The sequence below is a fragment of the Pristis pectinata genome, chromosome 6, assembly GCF_009764475.1.
Source record: "Pristis pectinata isolate sPriPec2 chromosome 6, sPriPec2.1.pri, whole genome shotgun sequence".
Taxonomy (NCBI): Eukaryota; Metazoa; Chordata; class Chondrichthyes; order Rhinopristiformes; family Pristidae; genus Pristis; species Pristis pectinata.
This window is the reverse complement of record NC_067410.1, coordinates 90,668,697-90,690,894: the sequence shown is the minus strand read 5'-3', so window position 1 is coordinate 90,690,894 and position 22,198 is coordinate 90,668,697. Positions and strand designations below refer to the sequence as shown.

Sequence of the window (22,198 nt, the reverse complement as noted above, 5' to 3'; positions counted from 1 at the left end):
ATTGCTGCTAATTATGTTTCAAAAATGAACACCCATTTGGAAATGGATAGTTTGTATATCAAATTACTGGCTGAAAGAAATACTTTGAACCTGAGATTACTTCACAGTAAGCAAGCCAATCAGTCAGAATAGTCAGACAACGAACCAGGGAGTAACCAGCTATAATTGTTAACTGACATCAAAATATTCTGTAGAGGTTGGAAGTAAAGTCTGAAAATACACAACAATTGACTATGTGTAGTCCATGGGGTTAGAGATTTCCTAATATTCATATTCACAACTTTCTCAGTAATGAAATTTCTCATAATCTTGGTACTAAAAAGACACATACTTTTACTAATTCAAGACTCTAACCAGAGAATGTAGCCTCCTAATATTTATCCTGTCAATAATTTCTCCTAAATTCTAGAAAGTATAGGCTCATGCCACCAATCTTTCCTTCATACCCATTTTTGTTAATAACAATTTTCATACTATGTCGTCCTCACAATTCACTTTCATACCTAACTTTGTATCATCATCAAGCTTTCATCTGTAACATTTGGTTCCTCCTTCAAATTCCTAACTGTTAAATCTTAACAGCTGAGGGTCCAGATGTTGTAGCAATCAGTTTACCATCATGAAAAGGAACCTTTTTATTCCTCATCCAGCTTTTGTGCTTTTCAGTTCTCTCTCAATACTAATTCTTTTGCTCCCAACCCTGAGAGTCCTTGTGCAGCAACCTTTTCTTAATCACCCATTGATCCAGAAATGCTGTATTCACTAATTCTCCCTTATCTCATTCATTAATTATATCTGCGAAAAAATACTTAGTTTTCTTCAGTACTTTGCTTTTCATAAACTTTTATATTGAGATTTTCTGAGTGCCCTGATATTACATGTTTAATCAGGAACTCCTGCGTTCTCCTATCAACTGATTTCAGGTGAGCTTGTCTTTAATTATATTTTTTTTCTCATTGAATAATGCTTCTGCATTTGCTACCTGCCAATCCACAGGTACTACTCCAGAGTACATGGAACTTTGGCAAATTGCCTCTGGTGCACGTTGAATGCCGGAATGCCTTCAGTCCTCAGTTAGAACCCAAAAGAATTAACTAGCAAAATTGTTTGCAGTTGCAAGAATCTCTTGATATTCCCAAAATAAAAATACCCACTTATTTTCCATGCTTTCATCAGACTCTTTGGACTCCTACATTCTCAGAGACAGTTATTGCCTTCTGTGAAGATGGAAAATATATCAGCTATTGCCTTACCCTCCATTATAATTCTTCCTACCTCTGTCTCTACAATCACTATTATGTCTTTTTAGAAGTTCTTTATAAATATTTAGAATATTTTTCTCTTTTTCATATTATCATGGATAAAATAAAAACAGTAAATTCTCTATATTTTGCCAATTTATTGTTTTGATTTGTAAAGAGGGTCTGTGGCACTGATAGCCTCACTGTTGCTCTCATTACAAATCCAGTCCATTCTTAATGTGGGTTTAGTTATTTGTGTTTATCACATTGGTGAAGACTTAAACAATTTATGGTCTGTAGTTCAAGTGGTAATCCAAGAACTATGCATCAAAATGTGGACTGTTTGTTTTATTTGTCTCCACTTTCTTTGTAGGCCATTTTTGCAGTTACAAAGCATGTATGCAGTCTTCAGTTATTTGTTGTCCAGTGCTTCAGTCTGGCTTGGCATTATCGTCATAATAGTTGCCTGTTTGTTTCCCGATGTCCTAAGAAAAGTATTCTGGAGACATACACGACCTACTTTGGCACAAAGATCACAGGTAGGTCCCACTTACTTTAACAAGAATGGCATATTTTAAATGTATTGCAATCAAAATTATGAGTTTAAAATTTTTACACAATTCACTGGAAAAGTAATTCATTTTGGTACTTTAAGTCATGTTCTCTTAATGAAATTGCATGACTTTATAAAAGTGTAAGTTTGCAGTTCACATTAGATATCATGTAGTGTTCATGGTCAGTTTATTCTTAATTATAGTATGAAAATGTAGCATGGTATTAACTGAACACAAGCGTTAATAGATTGAAGCTAATCTGCAATGTATCTGTGTGCTAAATGATGAGCAACTATTTTAGACCAGGTGTTGTTTTGACCAATATTTTGCTGCTTCACCTGATGCATGTAGATCACTTCTCAATGTATCTAGTTTATAATTTAAATAAAACACATATTGGGTCCTTGTGACTGTGCACAGGATAATAATGTCAGAAGTTTTTTAAAATAAATGTTTTATCAGGTAAGTTTTCAGCAGGACCCTTAAAGTAAATATTAGATATCCTAGTTTGTCTGTTGGGTGTAATAAGAGCAGGAGAAAGACTGTAAAGGCATACATGTGTAATATATTGATCATCTACTTGTTCAACTCATCAGATTACGATATTACTTAATAACCTACCGACCATGTGACCCTGAGTTGTATTAATATGTATACACATCTTGAATATTACAGAGATGATTATACTTTGTTTCTGTCCTTGGTAGCATGTTGAATATTGGCATTGATATTCTTCGGTAAAGTTGAAAGAATGCTTCTTAGATTTTTGTTTATGAAAAGATCTTGCTATATTAGTGACAGATTAGGATTCTCTTGATTCCAGCCAGCATTGCTAGTCTCTTATGTAGCTGTTAATGCAAAACATTTAAGTATCTGCACATTTAAATCATGAACTGAATATTTAAAAATGTGCATGTCACACATTTTACCAGAACTTAAAAGTAAATGAATTATGCTGAAAATCTTGCAATCATTTAATGTGGATTCGGGTTGTAGTGTCTGCTGGTGAACTATTTTAACTTGGACGTGGTTACATTGTGATTAAGCAGTTATTGAACATAAAATTGAAATTTTGTTTATATTCAATCCTTATTCATAAAGCAGAATTTTACTGTTTGTGTTGGAGTAATAGTCAACCTAAGAGAGACCTGCTATTTGGCACTGGGTGGATGCATATTTTTTTGCAGAATTCAAATGACCTGGTATGTCAAGAAAGGCTGTAAATGAAAACTTGAGATCTGTATATCTATACCAGGCAGCTGCTGAGTTAAAGAACAGGTTTCCACTAAGAATCAGCATCTAGAAATGGAAGTTAGCTTCAGATGGGTAAAATGGTTTACCTGATTGGGTTATCATCTGCCCATGGAAAATGCATGATATCCAGGGAAGCTGTTTTATTTTCTTTAAATTAATACTTATACACTCCCGTTAGATTTTTTCAAAAAAATGTTTGAGTAATTCACACGGATGATTGCTTTTAATCATCCTGAATGATTGTTTCTAAAAGGCTTCATAAAAATTGTTTGTATGAATTTGCAAAAATGAGATTATTACACTTAGCCTTGGCCTATGTTTAATGTATAAAAAGTCATTGCAATTATAATTAACCTTCAGGATGATCCTTGTTAGATCTAGACCTTTTTGTATTGTAGTTGGGAAACACTAGGTCATGCAAATGGTGGTGGAACTGCAGTCTGTAAATGGCAATTCATTTTAAATCTGAAAGTTTTCTGCTCATGAAAATAAGGGATGTGGAAGGAAAGCTGGGTAAATACTAGAGTGTAATGGTGGAACAAGCTTAGAGCAAAATGGCCAACTGTTCCCATATTCCCTCTAACGTTTCAGGTCTCTGACACAAAATATTGACTGTCTTGCTTTCCACAGATGCTGCCTCTCTTGCTAAGTTTTTATTTCTAGTACTTCCTATTTTCATTTCAGATTTCCAGTATCTGCAGGTTTTTTGATTTTTCCTTTCTATGTTTCTTTTATTTCTGGGCAATGAATAAGATCTACAGTGCACACCCCCTTGACTTGAATGCTGAGCTAAACTGAAAGCAACATTGAATCATGGAGTGATTCACTCCATTGTGTAGTGCTTGCCTTGCGAAAACTATGTAATTGAAAATTATGTGTGGTTAGTTTAGGAAATATTTGAAAGTTGTTCCATCAGTTCAGAATGTGTGACGTGTAGCCCAATGGAATTGCACTGTGATTGATGTAGATCTTACACATGAATCTACTTCTGTCAGGCCACCCCTGAGCCGCCTTTGGACTAAGGAAAACAAGCCCATCTCTCCCCATTACTAAACTTCTCCAATCCAGCACAACCACATACAGTATCTCCTTTCTATAGTGTTGCCACCAGAATGCTCCCAAGTTCAGCCTAAACAGTGTTTTGTAAAGCTACAACATAATGTCCCAACTCTTGTTTTTTATGCCCCAACCTATGAGGGTAAGCATACCATATGCTGCCTTCACCACCCTAACCACTTGTGTAGCCACTTGCAAGGAACTATGAGCTTGGATCCCTAGGTCTCTCTGTTCATCAACATTCCTTAGTGCCTTATTATTTACTATATATGTTTTAGCCCCTTTTTGACTTTTCAAAGTACATCACCTCTCCCTTTAGAGATTAAATTCCATCTGCTAAAGCTCTGCCCAACATTCCAACTGATCTATATCCAGCTCTAATCTTAAACATCTCTTGCCATCCACAAAACCACCAATAATTATTTCATCCTCAAACTTACTAACTATACCTCCTATATTCACATCCAGATATATGTCATAAACAGCAAAGGTCCCAGCACCAATCCCTGTGGTACCCTACTAGTCACAGATTTTCAAGAGCCAGGTACTCTCCAGGAAGGTAACTGCTTGATTTTAAATACACGAGTACAGGAGTCCCACATGATTAGGTATGTAACTACACATAATTGTTCAGCTTTTGAGATGAGTAATTAAATATAATATTAAATACATCTATTAAGACATTATCACTTTAGCAACTATTATTTGAGTTACCTACAAAGCATACTAAAGGGTATATTTTGAAATTTGTCTGCATAAGTAGAGAAGCTATTTATGTAAGGCTTTTTAAAATAATGTCAACAAAGGAGGGCAAATAACTTGATTCTCGCAAACAAAATTTCACACCAAATTATTGATCTTGGCAGAAATATTGGTGGCAGAGTTGAGTTGAAACAAATTATTTTACCTGAATATGGAGAAAATAATTCAGTTTACACTTCTGGTTGTTTAATATTACCAGGAGAGCCTTTGCCCTTTGGAAAGGAAATGGCAAACTGTATAGGTGAATACTGATATAAGAAGGTATTTTTAAATGGAGAGAAATATGAAAGTTCAATTGGAATCTATTTTTTTTTAAAAATTGTATCCAGAACTTGTTTTAATTTATACAAATAAACAGCTGAGCATTTTCCATTTTTATCTGCTTTACGTTACTTTTTCAACCAGATTGCGATTGTTCCGCTCTGTAAAAGGGAATGCAAACCGTCCGGATAGTCCTCTAGCAGTAGAAGAATTTTTAGCTGCTCTTTCCCCATACAATAACTACAGGTGGCTGTAAGCTGGTTTTGTTTCATTTTGCTTTTGTATATAAAAAAAGATTTTTTTAAAAAAACTGAATATATGTTTAGATCATTAGATGAAAAGTACTATGCCCTTAACATACTAATTACTCAGTCTGTTGTAACCACAGATTAGTTTCTGTTCTCAACTCGGATTAATAAATGTTGACTTGAAATAGCAGCAACTTGTCCATATATCTATATTCTCTTTTAACCATATAATTGTTTGCACGTACACAATGCAAAACGATTCACTAGTAAGATGTTTAGCACACAGCACTATCATTACTTCTGATTCCTTTAAAGGCTTTAGAGAAACAACATGTGGGAATTGAATGTTTTCATTCATTATAATGAACCTTTAGAAGCAGTGTTTGTACCAGTGCTGTGAAACCATATCAGGACAAATCCAAAAGTCTTGCTGGATTTCCACCTCATCCACTAATGTTGGAACTAGTTGCCAAAGCAATCAATTTTAGCAGATACAGCCATTTACATTCACAAACATTTTACATTGTCATATTTTAATTCAATAGTGTTCCAGTAAATCTAGACAGAATCATTCTTCCACCACTCGAGTTCTAAATTGATCTGAATTAGAAATATCTTTAACGTTACAAGTATTCCATGTCAAAATACTTTATATTTACAAAGAAAATATTTTTTCCTCTCTTTTTGGGGTTGGGGGGAAGAAGTTGAAATGTCAGGGGGAAAGAAAATTTTCCTAGGTTGGCTAAATTTATCCCATTTACAATCAGAGTAGATGATGACTTTTAAAATTTATTATATAATTAACAAATTAGTTGAATATAGTTTGACTATCGATATTTTTATTAAACATGCAAGTCTCAAAACTTCATCTTGAATAATGGGGTGTTGCTTTTCAATCCTGTCTTCCATTATATCACAATTTTTACTTAGTTATAAATCCACTACTTCGCTACTTTTTTCATATTTCTCCTGATATAAGAGGCCATTTACCCCATTGCCAGTTTTCAGAGCAATTCCATCATTCCCATTCCCCAAATATTTCTCAGTAACCTGTTCTGTCCCTCATCAACCCCTGATTATTCTGTCACACAACTACTCTAAGGTGTAATTTACAGTGGCCAATTCATCTTCCAACCAACATGTGGGAAGAAACCGGACACTTTGGTAGGTGGGGGGGGGGGGGGGGGGGGGGTGGAGGAAAGCGGGGAGGAGGACCCACGCATTTACAGGGGGAATGTGTAAACTCCATACAGTACACAGACACCACCCGAGTACTGCCAATCATTTAAGTCGAGCTTGTGCGAGGGTTTGGTATGAGGTATCAGCAACGATCCTATCCCTCAGTAAACTCTGTATTTTCATTGTGTAGATCTGTTTTGGTCAACCAGTTGGATAAGTAAGAATCTAATCCTTACATAGCTGTGTAAACTTGCAGTATCAGTTTCAATGGTAAACTACAGCTTCCTGCTTCTCTATCCAGCTCCACCACTCATTCACTACCTTATTGTCTTTGAATTCCATAACTCTTGCATGAAACATTGTCTATGCAATCATCAATTATCCTGAATTTTACCATCCAGTTTTCCCTCCCCTATGACTCTGAATTCTGTTTCCAAATGTTACACTTGTTTCCCATGCTCTCAATTTTTCTCAGACTTCCAAAAAGATCTGGAACATCAATATCCACATCTTTAATACCATTTGAACTTGTGAAGTGAGTAGTATCACAAAGTCATACAGAAACTGGGGAAATTGACCGGTGGCTTCAAAAAAAAAGTTTGCTTTAGGTCTAAAAAAGACTGACAACTTGAGCAGAAATTGTATATCTCAAAAGAAAATGGACCTAACTCTGAACCCTAGGACTACCACTTCTGACTAAAACCCAGTAAGCTGAATTTGTTGTTTCCTCCTTTTTATTATCAAACAGTTTTTGAAAATTATCTGTTCTTTTAAGTTATGCACTCAGTCACTTCAAAAATAAAGTATCCTTAAACATGGTTTTCTAGTTATCTATGAGGATGCATCTCTAAATATTGATTTAACTTAGTTTCTCTTAATCCAAGAACTCTTAATCCAATACCAAGTTTACCCATCAACGGAGTTGGACAAAATGGCCCTTGGTTCAGTAGTTTCAACTTTACTTCCAGTGCTCAATCCTGTTGCCTGATTGTTGGCCTGAAGCTCCAGATTTCATTCTCTTCGCCTAATTAGCTGTCATTTCCATGCTTTTTAATCATAACTATTTGAGAAGTTGTCACCTCAAATTATAGGTGACCCCACCCCTACGTGGTTGTGTTCCTAGAAAGCAGCTCGTTGTGATTTTCAGTCACATTGTTTGTGAATACATCAAGAAACGCAGCATAAAAAGCAATTTTATTTATTTAACTTTTTTTATTACATAAATTCCATGAGAGTACTTGTTCCATATCTCAAATTTTTGGTTGTGTTACAAACCAGCAACAAAAGAAACACACCGAGTCATGTATAAGTGTTTTAAAAAAAAACTACTTTATTAATAACTACATGATAATAAGAAAAATAAAAGTAAAAATGTTAGAAGTAAAACTGTTAAATCTTAAACATTAACCCCAAAAACTAAACTCGAAGTGTGTGTGTGTGGCAAATTCCCAAACTCCAAGTCCAGGAATGGTTCTTAAAGTTCAGTTCAGCAAGCGTAAGGTGAAACGCGAGCAAAGGCTTCTTCAACAACCATCGTTGACTGAAGGCAAAACGTAGATGTAAAGAGAAGATAGAGAGTAATTACAAAATCCAAATGTTCCACTTTGGAACCCAAACGACACCTCAGTGTTTACTCAGCAGTGACCACTCCACCGCATCTGCCTCACCCCGAAAGGCACTTGAATCGTGGCTGTCCACACAAATACCTGTTTCATTCTACAGGTCAACAACAAAGTGAACTCCACTGCTTTGTTCCAAAGTATCTGCCACCCCAAAAAGCATCCAAGATGTGGCCGTCCACATAAATACCTGTTTCCCTCTACAGGTTAACAACAAAGTGGACTCCACCGGATTACTCCAAAAATCCATACGTGGATTGTAGTGACTTATTGTTTTTCAACCATCGATAGACACTAGCAGGCTGGTCGCGCTCTCTCTCTCTCGCTCTCTCTCTCTCTCTCTCTCTCGCGAGCTCTAAATTTCCATTACCTGAAAAGCCATAACAGTCACCTGTATCTGCTTTCATTTGTGTCAGTTTTCATCCAGTGCAGTGAAGTTCTTTTTAGATGTTTTCCTACAATAAAGTTGTAGATAGTCTATAAACACAAGTAGTTCAGCTTGTCTTCCTCCTTCCCACAGCACAATTTGTAAACTTAGTGAGTCAAAAAAGTATGGTCAAAACCTCTATTGTCCTTTGACTTGAAAGTCTGAGACTTGCCCACCATTGACTTTAACCAATGTTTTTAAAGCAGATTACCTTTCTACCCAGTATTTAATATCCTCTAGTACACTTGCATTTACATTTGTAAACTGAAGTAAAGTATTTAATCCATTTTCATCCTCATAAAATTACCATCTTCATCCCTAGATGATTTGTTACTTAATTATTCTCGTTTTTGGTTCTGAAGGTTTTTTATTCTTGCGTTCACTGCTAGCTTTCCTTCTTTTAACTGCTTTTTTTCCACCCATTATTTGCTTTACATCTCATCAGTATTGTCATAAACCAGCTTTTCAAGTTTCAGCATGGATATAATCTTGCTCTATCTAACCACTTGTTAATTCATTCCTTTATTAATTTATAGCCACAGACTTGCAAAATTGATTTTGTTCTGTTGATGACCCCCTTCTCCCCCACCACACACACACACACACACACACACACACACACACACACACACACACACACACACACACACACACACACACACACACACACACACACACACACTCTTGATTGGTCTTTTTTCAGCTTTTATAGGGAGCAAGTCCAATTCACAGGATTTCATGACTGAGATACAGGTACTAAAGTACAAACACTGAAGTTTGGTTGAATATGATTTTAAATCATTATTCAGAAGTTAAAATCTGTGGATTCTGAAAATCTGCGATATAAGCAAGTATGCTGGAAATATTCCAGATCAGGCAACATCTATTCCAGAAGCTAAGTACTGCAGATGCTGGAAATCTGAAAACAGAAGATGCTATAAGTAGTACTATCGGTGGAGAGAGAACCAGAATTAACCTTTTGAAATGATAATTCTATTTCTTCATAGATGCTGACTGACCTGACTATTTTCAACATTTTGTTTTATTTCAGTTAACATTTCAAGTCAGTGATCCTAGTTGACCATATTGCAAAAGTTTGCATAGATCACCAACCTAAAACATTCTTTTTTCTCTCCAGCTTTCCATCTTTTCACATTCATGTTTAGGGTTTTAAGCTAACCTTGTCATCTTTGGTTCAGTTGTAGCCTCACTTCAGTCAGATGGTTCCTTGAGGCAAAATAACTTTGCAGTTTGGGACATGTTAAGGATGTGAAAAGTTCTATTTTAATGCACTCTTTTTCAAAACCTTTTCCTGAGAGCTGGCTAATGTGCACATTCTCTTAAGTTCTATGGAGAAAGAAAGAGAGTTGTTACAAATATTTTTGCATTCTGAATTACTCTTAAAGGTATGTCATAACCATGAAGATCTGGATCTTTTGGTATGTTGCTGTTCACCCGAAGATCAGGAATGTGAATTCCTGAGAAATGGCCAGAGTTATTACTTGCAATTTCTGCACTAGTTAGAGATGCCGAGAAACAGACACGATGGTGTAGCAGTTAGTACAGCTGTCTCCAGCTCTAGCAACCCGGATTCAATCTTGACTTCTGTTGCTTTCTGTGTGGGTTTGTGCATTCTCTCTGGGCCTACATGGGTTTCGCCCAGGTGATCCAGTTTCCTCTTGGGTGCCAAAGATATGTGAATTGTTAGCTTAATTGGCTGGTGTAAATTACCCTTTAGTGTGATTGGTGGGAGGAGAACTGGGAGGATATTAATGGGCATGTATGAGATAAATTACAAGGAAATGGGACTTCTGTTGTTTATAATATATACTAAATAAAGGAATGAGATTGATGGGATTGCTCTGAGAGCTGGCATAGACTAGATGGGCCGAATTGTTGACTTCTCTGTCAAGGAAAAATACAGTAAAATTAAATATGAGAATAACTAAATGGTGCTTAAGTCAATACATCTACATAATGGTGAAAAAGGCAGATATTAAATTGTCTTTTTCAATATGTGTTTAGTGAATATTTACAACATTTCCTGTGCAGTTGAATTATTCTGATATGCAAAGCTGTCGTTATGTTAATTACTAGATCAGTGGTTATCTTTGTGGTTCCCAAGGCAACTAAGCCTGCAGTGTCACATAGACTCATAGACTAGGGCAGTTAGAAGATTGCCAGTCCCCAAAATAGAACAATTCTCCAGTCTGCACGTGACACATCCTAGATCATCGAGGAAGGAAAAGTTGAAATGGGAAGGCTCTGCAACAATCTCTGAGGATGTGGAGATGTTGCTTGACGACTGGAAATGTTGCACTCCTGCATGAAAATGACAGGGATCAACCTCGCTTGGCTTTGTGGTAGGTAAACTTTGACACAATCAGGACAAATTTAATTAGTATTTGGAAAAGTTTGGACTAACAAAAGAAAATCAGCATGGATTTGTTGAAGACAAATCATGTTTGATAAAGTTAATTGAGTTACGGAGAGGGTTGTACAGATAACGTTCTGCATATGGGCTTTCAAAGGCATTTGCCAAAAACATCACATAATAGACTAATAGTAAAGTTAAAATGTAGGGGATTACAGAGGTAATAGCACTGTGGATACAGAATTCATGAAGGGGCAGGCACCAGTCTATAGGACTTGTTTTTTTTACACTGAAGGAGAGGAACTTGCTGGGTGATGTCAATAGTTCCACACTAAATTGCTGGTATTATTCCATGCAACTGCCACCAAATTTGGAATTTCCACCTGAACATTGAAATCTGGAACTTGAAATCTAAGCTGAGGTCTTCCTACCTCTTCCATGGAGTCCCTTGTAGAGTCGAACAACACTTGCTGAAATTTGTTAGCACTTAGGCTGGGAAATCTGTCTGCTGAACTTGTGCCAGATTAGACCTAGAGCAAAGACAGTGAGCACATTCACTCCACTGGAGGGGAACAGCTGTGAGGATGTAGATTAAGAATTAATTTACAATGTTTTGAATTAATTCAGTTAAATGTTGTAATTATTTTTAAATAATTAAGAAATGTTAGTATTTTTAGTTTTAAATAACTTTGAATCTTTCCAGATGTCAAGGAACAATCAGAAGCAGTCAAAGTTCTTGGATTTGACAGCTGGTAACACCTAAGGCTTGGCCAGCAGTCAGATTTTGAGGGTGGGGCTTAACCTGGCCCTGCCACGTGACAGCGATGTTGAATAAGGCCCTGTTGCTGCCCATTTATGACTCACCAGTTGCAGCAGCAGCTTGATTCTGGCAGATAGTAAAATTTTGAATTCATCCAGACCCAGTTACTCATTGGGTAATTACAGCTTATTGCTGGCAGTAAGCTCTGACCCCATATCCTTGTTACCTCCTAGAGTCTATATCAGGAACATTGATTTGAATGCAGATGAATGCCCCAGAACAAAGCATAATTTCCGCATTAACACATGGAGCAAAACTGAAATGCAGCAGCTAGTGAGAATAGCAAAAGGCTTTGGGACAATGTAGATCAGTAAAATGGACAGATGAAATTTAAAGCAGAGATTTATGAAGTGGTACATTTTGGTTGAAGAATGATGGCATATGAATTTCATGGGAACAATTTATATAAAAAAAAAGCACCTGGGACTGGATTGGCCTCAGCTTGGCTAATGAAATAGGGCTGGATCTGGTCCTCTGCCTCTGCCTGCCTGTATTGACCCATGCCATATGAGGAAGCCAATTCAGCTGAACTGGCACACCTGGGAAGTGTGCAGTGAGCTGCTGCAGGACCTCGGCATCAAATAGGCCCTGGGTGTTTACCACTGAAGTCCATCCCTAGAATCTCCTGGTAGACATTAACAGGAGTGAAATGTGGGTGTAAAGCTTTGCTTCCTGCAAAGCTGCCAAGACTTCGTACTAGTAAGTAAGTGTCTTTGAAATTCAACAACACCTAATCCAATCCTGATAGTTAAGAATTAATATTTACAAATTCTTAACAGTAAAACACTAATAATAAACAAAATAATTGCCTTCTCTTCATTCTCATAACAGGAGTCCTCGCGCAAATAAATGAGGACCTCAATATTATGCTAAGTCTGGCACAATATTGGGAAATCGCAGCATGATTGGACTCCACATGGAGTCTGGTGACATGTACCCAGTATCTGTAACTCAGCCCATCTCAGGTTTGCAATACCTCTGAATATGTTTGGTATTCGAATAGGGCTGATCCCTTCAGAGTCTCTACCTACAATTCTGTCCACAATGTTTAATACTAAACACTGTACCTTTAAGAAGGATATGGGTTCAAGGATGGTTTAGAAGAAATTTAGTAGAATGGCACTAGGAATCATTGACTGCAGTTATATAGTGAGAGAGTAGAAACTTGGTTGTTCTCATTCAAACACAGGAGGCTGCAAGGAGATTTGATGAAAGGGGCTAAACATATGAAGCACTTTGATTAACTAAAGCATAACTGTTCCTTGTGGCAGAAGATTACTAACCAGAGGACATGGATTAAAGGTCATTGGCAAAAGTACCACTGATGTGGGAACTACTTGCACAGTGAATCAGTGATCTGGAATGCACTGTCTGTACCAGTGGTGGATGTGGATTCCATAATAACCAAGGAATTGGATAAACGTAACAAGAGAAAAATTTCAGCTATGTTCAAAAAGATTGAGCGGGGCTAGATAAATAGTCTTACCAAAGAAATGACGTGTAGTGGGCCCATGGCCAAACAGTGAATATTGAATAATATTTGCTAATTAGTGGCTCAAACAATAGCAAGAGTTATTAGTATATTCTAAGTAGTTAGCATTTTTTAGCAGCTTCATTGACATGCTTAATGTCAATGAAGCTGCTAAAAAATGCTAACTACTTAGAATGAAGATGATTTAATCAAGTGATCCCTTCACTGAATTTTGAGTATTATATAGCTGATTAGGAAATTAATTTTAACAATAATTTGTTTTTTTCCCCCCACATATCCACAAGGCCCTTGTTTTATTGTGGCCAGCTTAATTTTGTCTCATTTCAAGAAATAAATTGAGTTCACTTTGTGAAGAAAAACACTGTTCATTTAATGTGACTTAACTACATTTCATAGAAGAATTATTAGTTGGCCAATTTAAAGACTATCAACTAAGACTGGAGACAATTAATTTAGAGTACCCTTTCTTTCACAGTAAGTTAAATGGGTGAACAACTTTTATTTGTAGAATTGCTAAGACTGGAGCACCAACAGTCATCAAATATGCATATGTTAAATTTAACTGTAGTTTGCACTACTAAAGTGATTATAACTAGGTCAAGGAAGTCATCTCTAATTAGAAAATCAAAAAAAACTACAGATGGTGGAAATCTGAAATAAAAACAGGAAATGCTGGAAATACACAACAGTTCAGGTAACATCGATGGAAAGAGAAGCAGAGTTAATGTTTTAGGCTAAGGACCATTCATCCAGTTCTGACAAAAGGCTTTCAACCTGAAATGGTAACTCTCTCATTCCACAGATGCTGCCTGGCCTGCTGAGGGTTTCCAGTATTTTCTGTTTTTCTTTTGTCTCTAATTTGATTTGGCTTAACACAAAGTAGTGAATCGAAGAACTTAACTGTTAATTTTCATCTAACCAGAGCGAAAGCAAGTATTCAGACAATTTGAGTTGGCTGAGTTAAGAGTCAATTAGTGCAATATATAACAATTGTGTGAACTTTGACCTGAATCCTTTAATGGGCTATACTGAGTAACAATATAATGATTACACACATCCATTTATGAAAATGCTTAAAACTTATTCTCAAAGTTTGTCCTGTAATTTAGTTTTGCAGAATTAATGCCCATAATATTTTTTAAAATGCAAAGAGATATTTTTGGAAACTAGGAAAACAATCGTTATTTCAGTATTTTTGAGGCGTCAGATAGTACAGCCGTCTCAGATCACAATGTATAGATAGTGTGGACCATATCACAAACTAGAGAGAGACTTCTGAAGTGAAGTTCTTCAGCTCTTTTCCCTTGTCCCAAGAATGATTCATCATAGTTTTTACTCCATGGAAGTGACAACCTCTGGTACATTTCAGCTGTCTGTCCAGCCAGTGACATCCTAAAAAATGCAAATCAACATCAAAATATATTACTTCACTGAGCAGCTAAGAATGGTTCAGTAATTTAACCTAGGCATGTTTGAGGCAGCTTGAATCTTGTCTATCATCACATTGTAAACTTGGCCACAAAGTCAGTATTGGAAGATAATTTAATAAGAAGTCTGCATTACAATAACATCTTGATCTGAGATGAGTTGTTTTTTGTGGTCTTGGCAAAATGTACTAAAAATATACTTTTTTTTAATGTGTGTATTGTGTGTTCCGTCCCCTTTCTTTTCCTTTATAGATGTACATCAACAAAATTGCTTTAGGGGATGACAGAATCGCTCTACAGCCATTGGCAAGGGCCAGGAATCAACTGAGCAAGATTAGGTAGAGTAGAAGTGACAGCTGCTCAGTAATGTGCATGGCAGATGTGATTGGACTAACCAGTGCTTAGGCAAAGAAGAGTACTCATTAACATTGGGGTTGGGTGGAGAAGCAAATTTTGTTACCTGCATGCAGGATAATGGCTTAACATGCAAACTGCTCTAGCAACTTCCTGCCTCCCAGTTAAGAGAAAGCAAAATCAGGTAGAAAACTTGCATGAGTTGGTACATTTTAAGAATTTAACTGGTTTGAACAACTAGAGTTTTATTTAAAATAAAACACAATTATCACTTTCTTTTGGTATCTATTCAAACATCTTAGTTTAATTAAAGCATTCCAATATTTTGCACTGTTTTTATTTAGTCATTGTGATTGGTAGGTTCTGGACATTTGTAGTATCTCTCAATTTGAATTGTTTCTCTTTACTTAACAATGTGGAATTTTTAAATACATTTTTGATGAGGATGAATTTTACATTATTTCTAAATAGAAATTCGATATTTTTCAGAGATTGACATTCAGATTTTTAAATGTATATTTGGCAATGCTTTATATTTTAACTGTTTGAAAATGTTTTGAGAGGATGCTTCCACTTCCACATTTTTCCACTTTGAGTTCAATGCCTTCAAAATTGTTTATTCTATCAATTAGAACAACCTTGTAGGGCAAGAATTCAATAATGATATAGTGCCATAGCAATTGGTCCTAGTCTCTTAACACAAAAGCCTTGAAAATGTATCAATTACCTTTTGAACAACTTGCTGTACTTTGACACAAAGTAGTTTCCACACATTGCTGCTGGACATTATAACTATTATGGTAGGTCCATAAGCTATAGATTGATAGATTCATGAAAGTTTTTCATGAATCTATCAAAACCTTTTACCATTTTGAAAGCTTTTCAAATTTGCAATCAATTTGTTTGGTTTGTGGAGAGTAATCCTGGTTTCTCTGATCTCTCTACAGAACTCTTTCATCTTTTTCACTTAGATTTGTTTACTAGTCCAGTCAATGTCCTTTGTATCCTGTCCCATTGCTTTGACATTCAATGTCATATGAAAAATCGAACATCAGATAATGCAGTCCAGATCATAAACGACTTGCTGTATTTTTACCACTGGGGTTTATCAAGTATTTCCAAAGATTAGCTACCTTTCCCAGCAGTTAAAAAAAAAATTCCTGGTCCGCCATTCCATTTTAAATTGCACCGTTTAGTTTATATTCTTCTTACAAAATAAATTTTTTTGCACTTTCCTGAATTAAATATCATCTGCCCATTTTGTTTCTCTCTGTTCCCCTGAAGTGTTTGCATTCATTTCTGTTTAAAACATTTTCGAGTTCCATTTTATCTGCAAACTCTGAAACTATGTTCTGCATACCTAAGTTCAGATCATTAACATGAATGTAAAAGAACAGTGGTCCCAATACTAACCACTGGGAACTCTGTTCCATCCAGTCTGAGAAGGGAATTTTCACCACTTTTCATTCTTTACAAAAACAAGGTGATTGTGTGTATTCTATTAAACACTTGTTAAAATACCAGCCACATTGTCATCTTTTACCCTCTCTGTTACTTTGACAATGAGCTCATCAAGTCCATTAGACACCATTTCTCTTTAAATGAAAGCCTGCACAGATTTGTTATTGTCCTAAAATGTATTTAAATGATTATTTCCAGCATCTGCAGTCTCTTGTGTCTCTATTTAAATGACAGTTTAGGCTTGGATTAATAGTTTTAAAGTTTCTCCACCACCAAGATTAGCTGACTGACCTGCAATTTCTAGGTTTATCCCTCACCCTTTTTTTTGATCAGGCATGTAATGTTTGAAGTCTTCTTGATCTCTGCTGCCATTTCTTGGAGAATTAGAGCCAGAGTTTCTGCAGTTTCCATTTTTTGCTCAGCAATCAAGGATGCATCTCACCTTGACCAAGTGCTTTTTTTTACACTACATAATGCCAACCTATATAAAATATTCTTTTTATCCCACCCAATTTCTTTAGAAGACCATGAAGACAGGATAATGTTTACAAGTTGGTACAAAAGGTGGGAGTTTAAAGTGTGCTGAATGTCTGACACCCGCACTTGAGTCAATGGTGAAAATGAAACTGGCATGCAAATAACTAGGTAATGATTTTTGCATGAGGAAATTTGAAGACTCTTCAAAATTAACAATTGTGTAATTTTACTTGCGCCCAATTGGTTCTAATTTGTTGTTTTTTTTTATAATTGGCACCACCACATGGTAGAGGTAGATCGGCATGATCCAGCTTTTAAAATGTGCCTTTTTCAAGTGATTTGGTTACTTATTCAGTGGAAGTGACTGTTTGCAGTTATGAAGTTTACATGTGGGTAAATTGTACATATGGTAGCCTGTGAACACAACATTTTGTTTTAAAACCAATACTCCTGAGATATCATCAGACAAGATTTTAAGGCATTTGTCTTTTTTCTGCATCAATTTGTAAGTCATAATAGTTTCATTCACATTCTGATATTAATGGACAATTATTGGAAACCACCTTCACGCATACTAAGTCTCTGTATGCATGCTTAATATGCCCAATATTAGCTGTGGCACCCTTTTGGTTACATTGCATGGACCTATTAAATAATTCTGTTCATAACTGAATGTGGCTACTCTTCAAAACAAAAGTTTGTAGAATGGGATTATTGAATCGCACATTGCTACTGCTTGAGCTATTATTTATGTTGTGTCATCAAGTATTTTGACTTTCTGTATTTCTTTCCTTCTGGGTATAACTTGAGTCCCAGAAAGGTTTATTAATGTAGTTAGTATTGTGCTTCATATAGTTTTTAAACTATATTTGAAGGACTTGTACTATCTCTGTAAAGACTATTTTAACCTTTTCATCTAACAACCAGAGCTAAATGTGTTCATTTTATTTCAACAGGAAATTTTATGTTTGAATAGATGGTTAGCAGTTAAATATTTTTATTAAATTCATAAATGAATTAAAATCTTTTGATGTATCTACTATTTATCAGTAAGTGCCTAAGTAAGATATTAATGTTTGTGTAGCAGTTTGATAGTTTGTTCTTGATTCACCTTTGCATAAAGTGCTCTCATCATACCAGGGTGACAATCATTTGGCAATGTCCCTTCTAAAATTTTAGTACATTCATTCCTACATTTTGGCCTAGACTTTTTTGTTTTCCACCAAAGAAAATTGTTCTGTTTTCCACTGTTTTTTCATAGATTCTAGACTTGGTGTCAAGTTTTGGTCATTTTTATTTTATTCTTCTGTCAGTGTTTGAACAAATTTTTAGTGACAACTGTATCAGCAAAAGTGGCCACCATTTTCTCCGTGACTCTTTAACTTCTAGCCACCGTTGGTTTACAGCTTTATAATTTGAGTTTCTTCCCAGACTTTCATGTTGTCCAACCTTTTAGTATAAAACATAAATCAAACTTATACCATGGTGAGGAAAATCAAATCACTGCTGAAATACTGTTATGCCCCTAATAGCAATGAAGTGCAATTCCCACCCCTTCTCTGATCACCTTAGTAGAAATCAGCTATCAGAATTGGGTCAGATTGTTGTGTTCAGAAGTAGTTCATAAACTTAAACCCAAGACCAAACACTACGCATTTTACTTCTTGTCACTCAAGGACATCCATTTTACAGCTTGCATACTAGTTTGCATACTTAGCTTTCTCCTAAATCACTCTTTTGTAATTGATCTCAAAAAGATAGGATACAGTCTTGGTGCCTATTAGGTGCAGAATCTTGATTTATGCAGCTCATTTCACCCAAACTGTGGTATAGTTAGCTTTGAATATTTGCCAATATTATCTGGCAGAGGAACACCAGAGCTTGCAACTGGTGAGATGGCTCTTGAAGGATTCCAGAGGTTGGTTACTACTGTTTGAGAAAACCTTTATTTCACAGGTTTGCAATGTTAAGTGACAGCATTTTGTCTAATGGAACTGCTCAAATTTTTAAGGCTGCTGGTAAGTGATGTTTCAGAAGTGTGCTCACTCAGCCTAGTATAGGTTCATTGTAGCATTTGTGCTGGTCTTTGTGATAAAATGGCTTTAGGGAATTGAAAACGGAAACATTCATTTCAGGTAATTCTTGCTTTGCATCCAATTCGGGTTCTGATGAAGTTCATGTAAGAATCTGAGACAGGAATGCTTTACTAAATGAAATCTTGCTGTGAATGGGTAAATGTTGAAATGCCATAGCTAGCCCGTCATTTGCACCATACAGACCCCTGCAAAGTCCTCCTCACGGATCTCCGTGATCATATCTAAATTGCCGTACAACAGACGTCAAGCAATAGCATAGCTAAAAATTCCAAGCATAACTGTCAAGCTAATGTCCAAGCCAGCCCCTGACTATGTCCTGTTCCATTATTGGCACCACAGGCCTACCAGAGATGGTGGCACAGTGATATACAGTCCAGAGGCATAGCCCCATGTCCTCAGCATTGATTCTGGATCCTATGCAGTTTTGAAGCATCAGGTCAATCATATCCAAGGGAGCCTGCTGAGTGCTCCTCTGTGTTGAATATGCCATTGAGGGTTGTAAGGGCACAGTGTCCATCAAAAAATAGACTGGATTACATCATCACTGACAAATTTGACTGAAGTACATGCTGCCAGATTGGGCCAGTAGAGGGAGTGAAAATCAACATTAGCAGGTTAAACCTGCTCATGATCCATTCATCACAAATGCACTGGTATTGTTAGAGAGGCTACTGAATTGCCTTAATGGTGATGGTCCTGTTTTCTCAATACTTGTTGGTTGGCCCTAGGATGTTAAATGGATAGAATCAGAACAAATCCACAGGTCAAAGTTGTGCATCTATGAAATGTCATGACCAGTACAATTGTTTTCCACCTCAAAATCGAATTTTGAGCTGGCATATCCTATTACCAACAAACTAAAGGACCAAGCTTTATTCAATAAGGAATGTAGAAGAGCATACCTGGAGCTGGGGCAGGTGTACCTAAAACAAAGCTGCCAATCTGATGAAACTATGTCATAGGACTACTTGCATGCTGAATTTTAAAAGCATCATTATAATTATATAGATGGTGTTTAAATAATCCCCAGGCAAATGATCATGCCAAAGTTCTACCTTAACTCTTACATCAGGAGGTGAATGTTGGTGGATAATTATGGATGGAGTCCTGCATGTGCAAAATTCTAGTCTGATGAATTTGCATCTTCAGCCTCCATTTCCATTTCAGCTTCCTGTTGAGGCCTTCATCCTCACAGATGCTTATCTTAAGTTAATATTCTTTACAATGTTAGAAGAATATATTGGATAGAGTAAACGCTGGGGATCTCATAAGCAGCCTGAAGCCCTGTCACCGCAACCAGTTGCACCTCTAGCCAATCTGTTAACCACATCAACATAATATCAGCATGTAGTGGACAATCTGGAATATTAAAAGAGCAAAGTGCTGCAAATACCAGATATCTGACATCTATGGAGAGGGAGATTGTTGATGTTTCTGGTTTCAGCAGAACTGGAAAAAGTTGGATATAAACAAGGTTTAATCTGCAGTAAAAGAGGAGAGAAAAAGAGAGAACCAAAGATGGATCTGTGTAAGGTGGAAGGCAGGAGGTTAATGACAAGCAGGGATGACTGACCAAGGTGAAAGTTAGAATATCGCCCTTCTATATCCTGCCCACAGAATGAAGGCCAAATCCAATCTGGCCGTTTACCATTCAGTAAGTCTGCAGTTGGTCATCCGCAAAGTGATGGATAGTGTTGTCCTAACTTCATAACTGGCCACCCATTCATTTTCCTAATCTATTTGATCCCTATGAATTCAAGCAGTAACTGAATTAATACCTGTGAAGTTCTGCATTCAATTTCAACCCCGCCTCTTCCGACTCTCTCAGCAGAACCACATTTCTGGTTCTACTTGCATCGTTGGTTTCTATAAGGAGTATGACAGCTGAATTCTCATGCTGCAAGTTCTTTGGTTATGAGAAACAGTTCTTTGTACTGGGCAAAGAACAGTTACAACTGCAGAGAATAGTAGCAATGCCTCTGAACTCTACCATTCCACTAACTGCCAGATTCTTTTCTACTGCCTCTTTCCATCAATTCACAAACCAGCTTGAATGGCCTCACACACACCATGGTCCCATTCTCCCGGCACTTGATCTTGTCACGTACCTGAAAGTCAAAAGACTGCACATGTAAGAAATGTGAAATAAAAGCAAAATGCCTGAAATACCTGAATCAGCTAGTGGTTGTGGAGAAAGAAACCAAGGTGATACCTCACATCACTATCTCTTCAGAACGAGGAAAATGCAGCAAATGGGCACATTTTAATTTGCAGACAAGGGGGAAGGATGGAGCAAGCAAAGATGGATGTTGCAGATTCATTTCAACTAGGATAGGGTGCTAAAGGCTTATTGTGACAGCCAATCTGTCTGGAAGAGGTAAATGGAAAAAATTGAGAAATTTGGGGGAAAAAGATAACACGAAGTGAGACATCCAAGATGCCGATAATAAGTACTTGTTTGAGAAAAGTCAAAGGCTGAGGCTCCTGTATTCTCATATCTGCCTTATTCACTGTCACATGCACACGCTCCTACTAAGTTAAATCTGGGCAACTTCCTCCTGGGTCAGTCACCATATACTGTAACCTACTGGCTCCTAACGTTTTGCATTATCTACACATCAGACTAGCTCAAAATCTGAGTCAAAGTTTCTTGCTTTGCAGACGGTTCCTACAGATTTGGTTGCTCGGGATCTTGCCAGTCTTTTGCCCCTCCCACTTGCTGCCATATGTCCTGCCATTCCCACTTAAACTCATTTTATAAGGTATAATTTTTATAATCAGTGGTTTTAATTTTTTAGTATATTGGATAAAACAATAATGATATTTCTCAGCTCTTGGTTTAAACCACTGTTTTACCTTGTGAAGCAAGCAACAGGCTACTCATTCAGTCATACCCTTGGTTATCTTTTTGCAGTACAGATCTCTGGCTTTCCTTAAAGTCAAAGTCGAGTTTATTGTCATATGCATAAGTCCATGTATACACAGGTGCAATGAAAAACTTACTTGCAGCAGCATCACAGGCACATAGCATCATACAAACAGCATTCACAAGAAAAGCATAAATTAAACATAAATTATACACAATTTTTACAAGAA

The 22,198-nt window shown here is 36.6% G+C and overlaps 1 protein-coding gene across 1 annotated transcript in view; it reads left to right on the top strand.

Moving 5' to 3' along the window:
- Nucleotides 1-22,198, top strand: part of atp11b (ATPase phospholipid transporting 11B (putative)) — a 125,492-nt gene that overhangs the window by 87,728 nt on the left and 15,566 nt on the right. Inside the window, 1 exon segment of the mRNA XM_052018626.1 lies at nt 1,615-1,780. Within this exon segment, the coding sequence (XP_051874586.1) occupies nt 1,615-1,780 (166 nt within the window).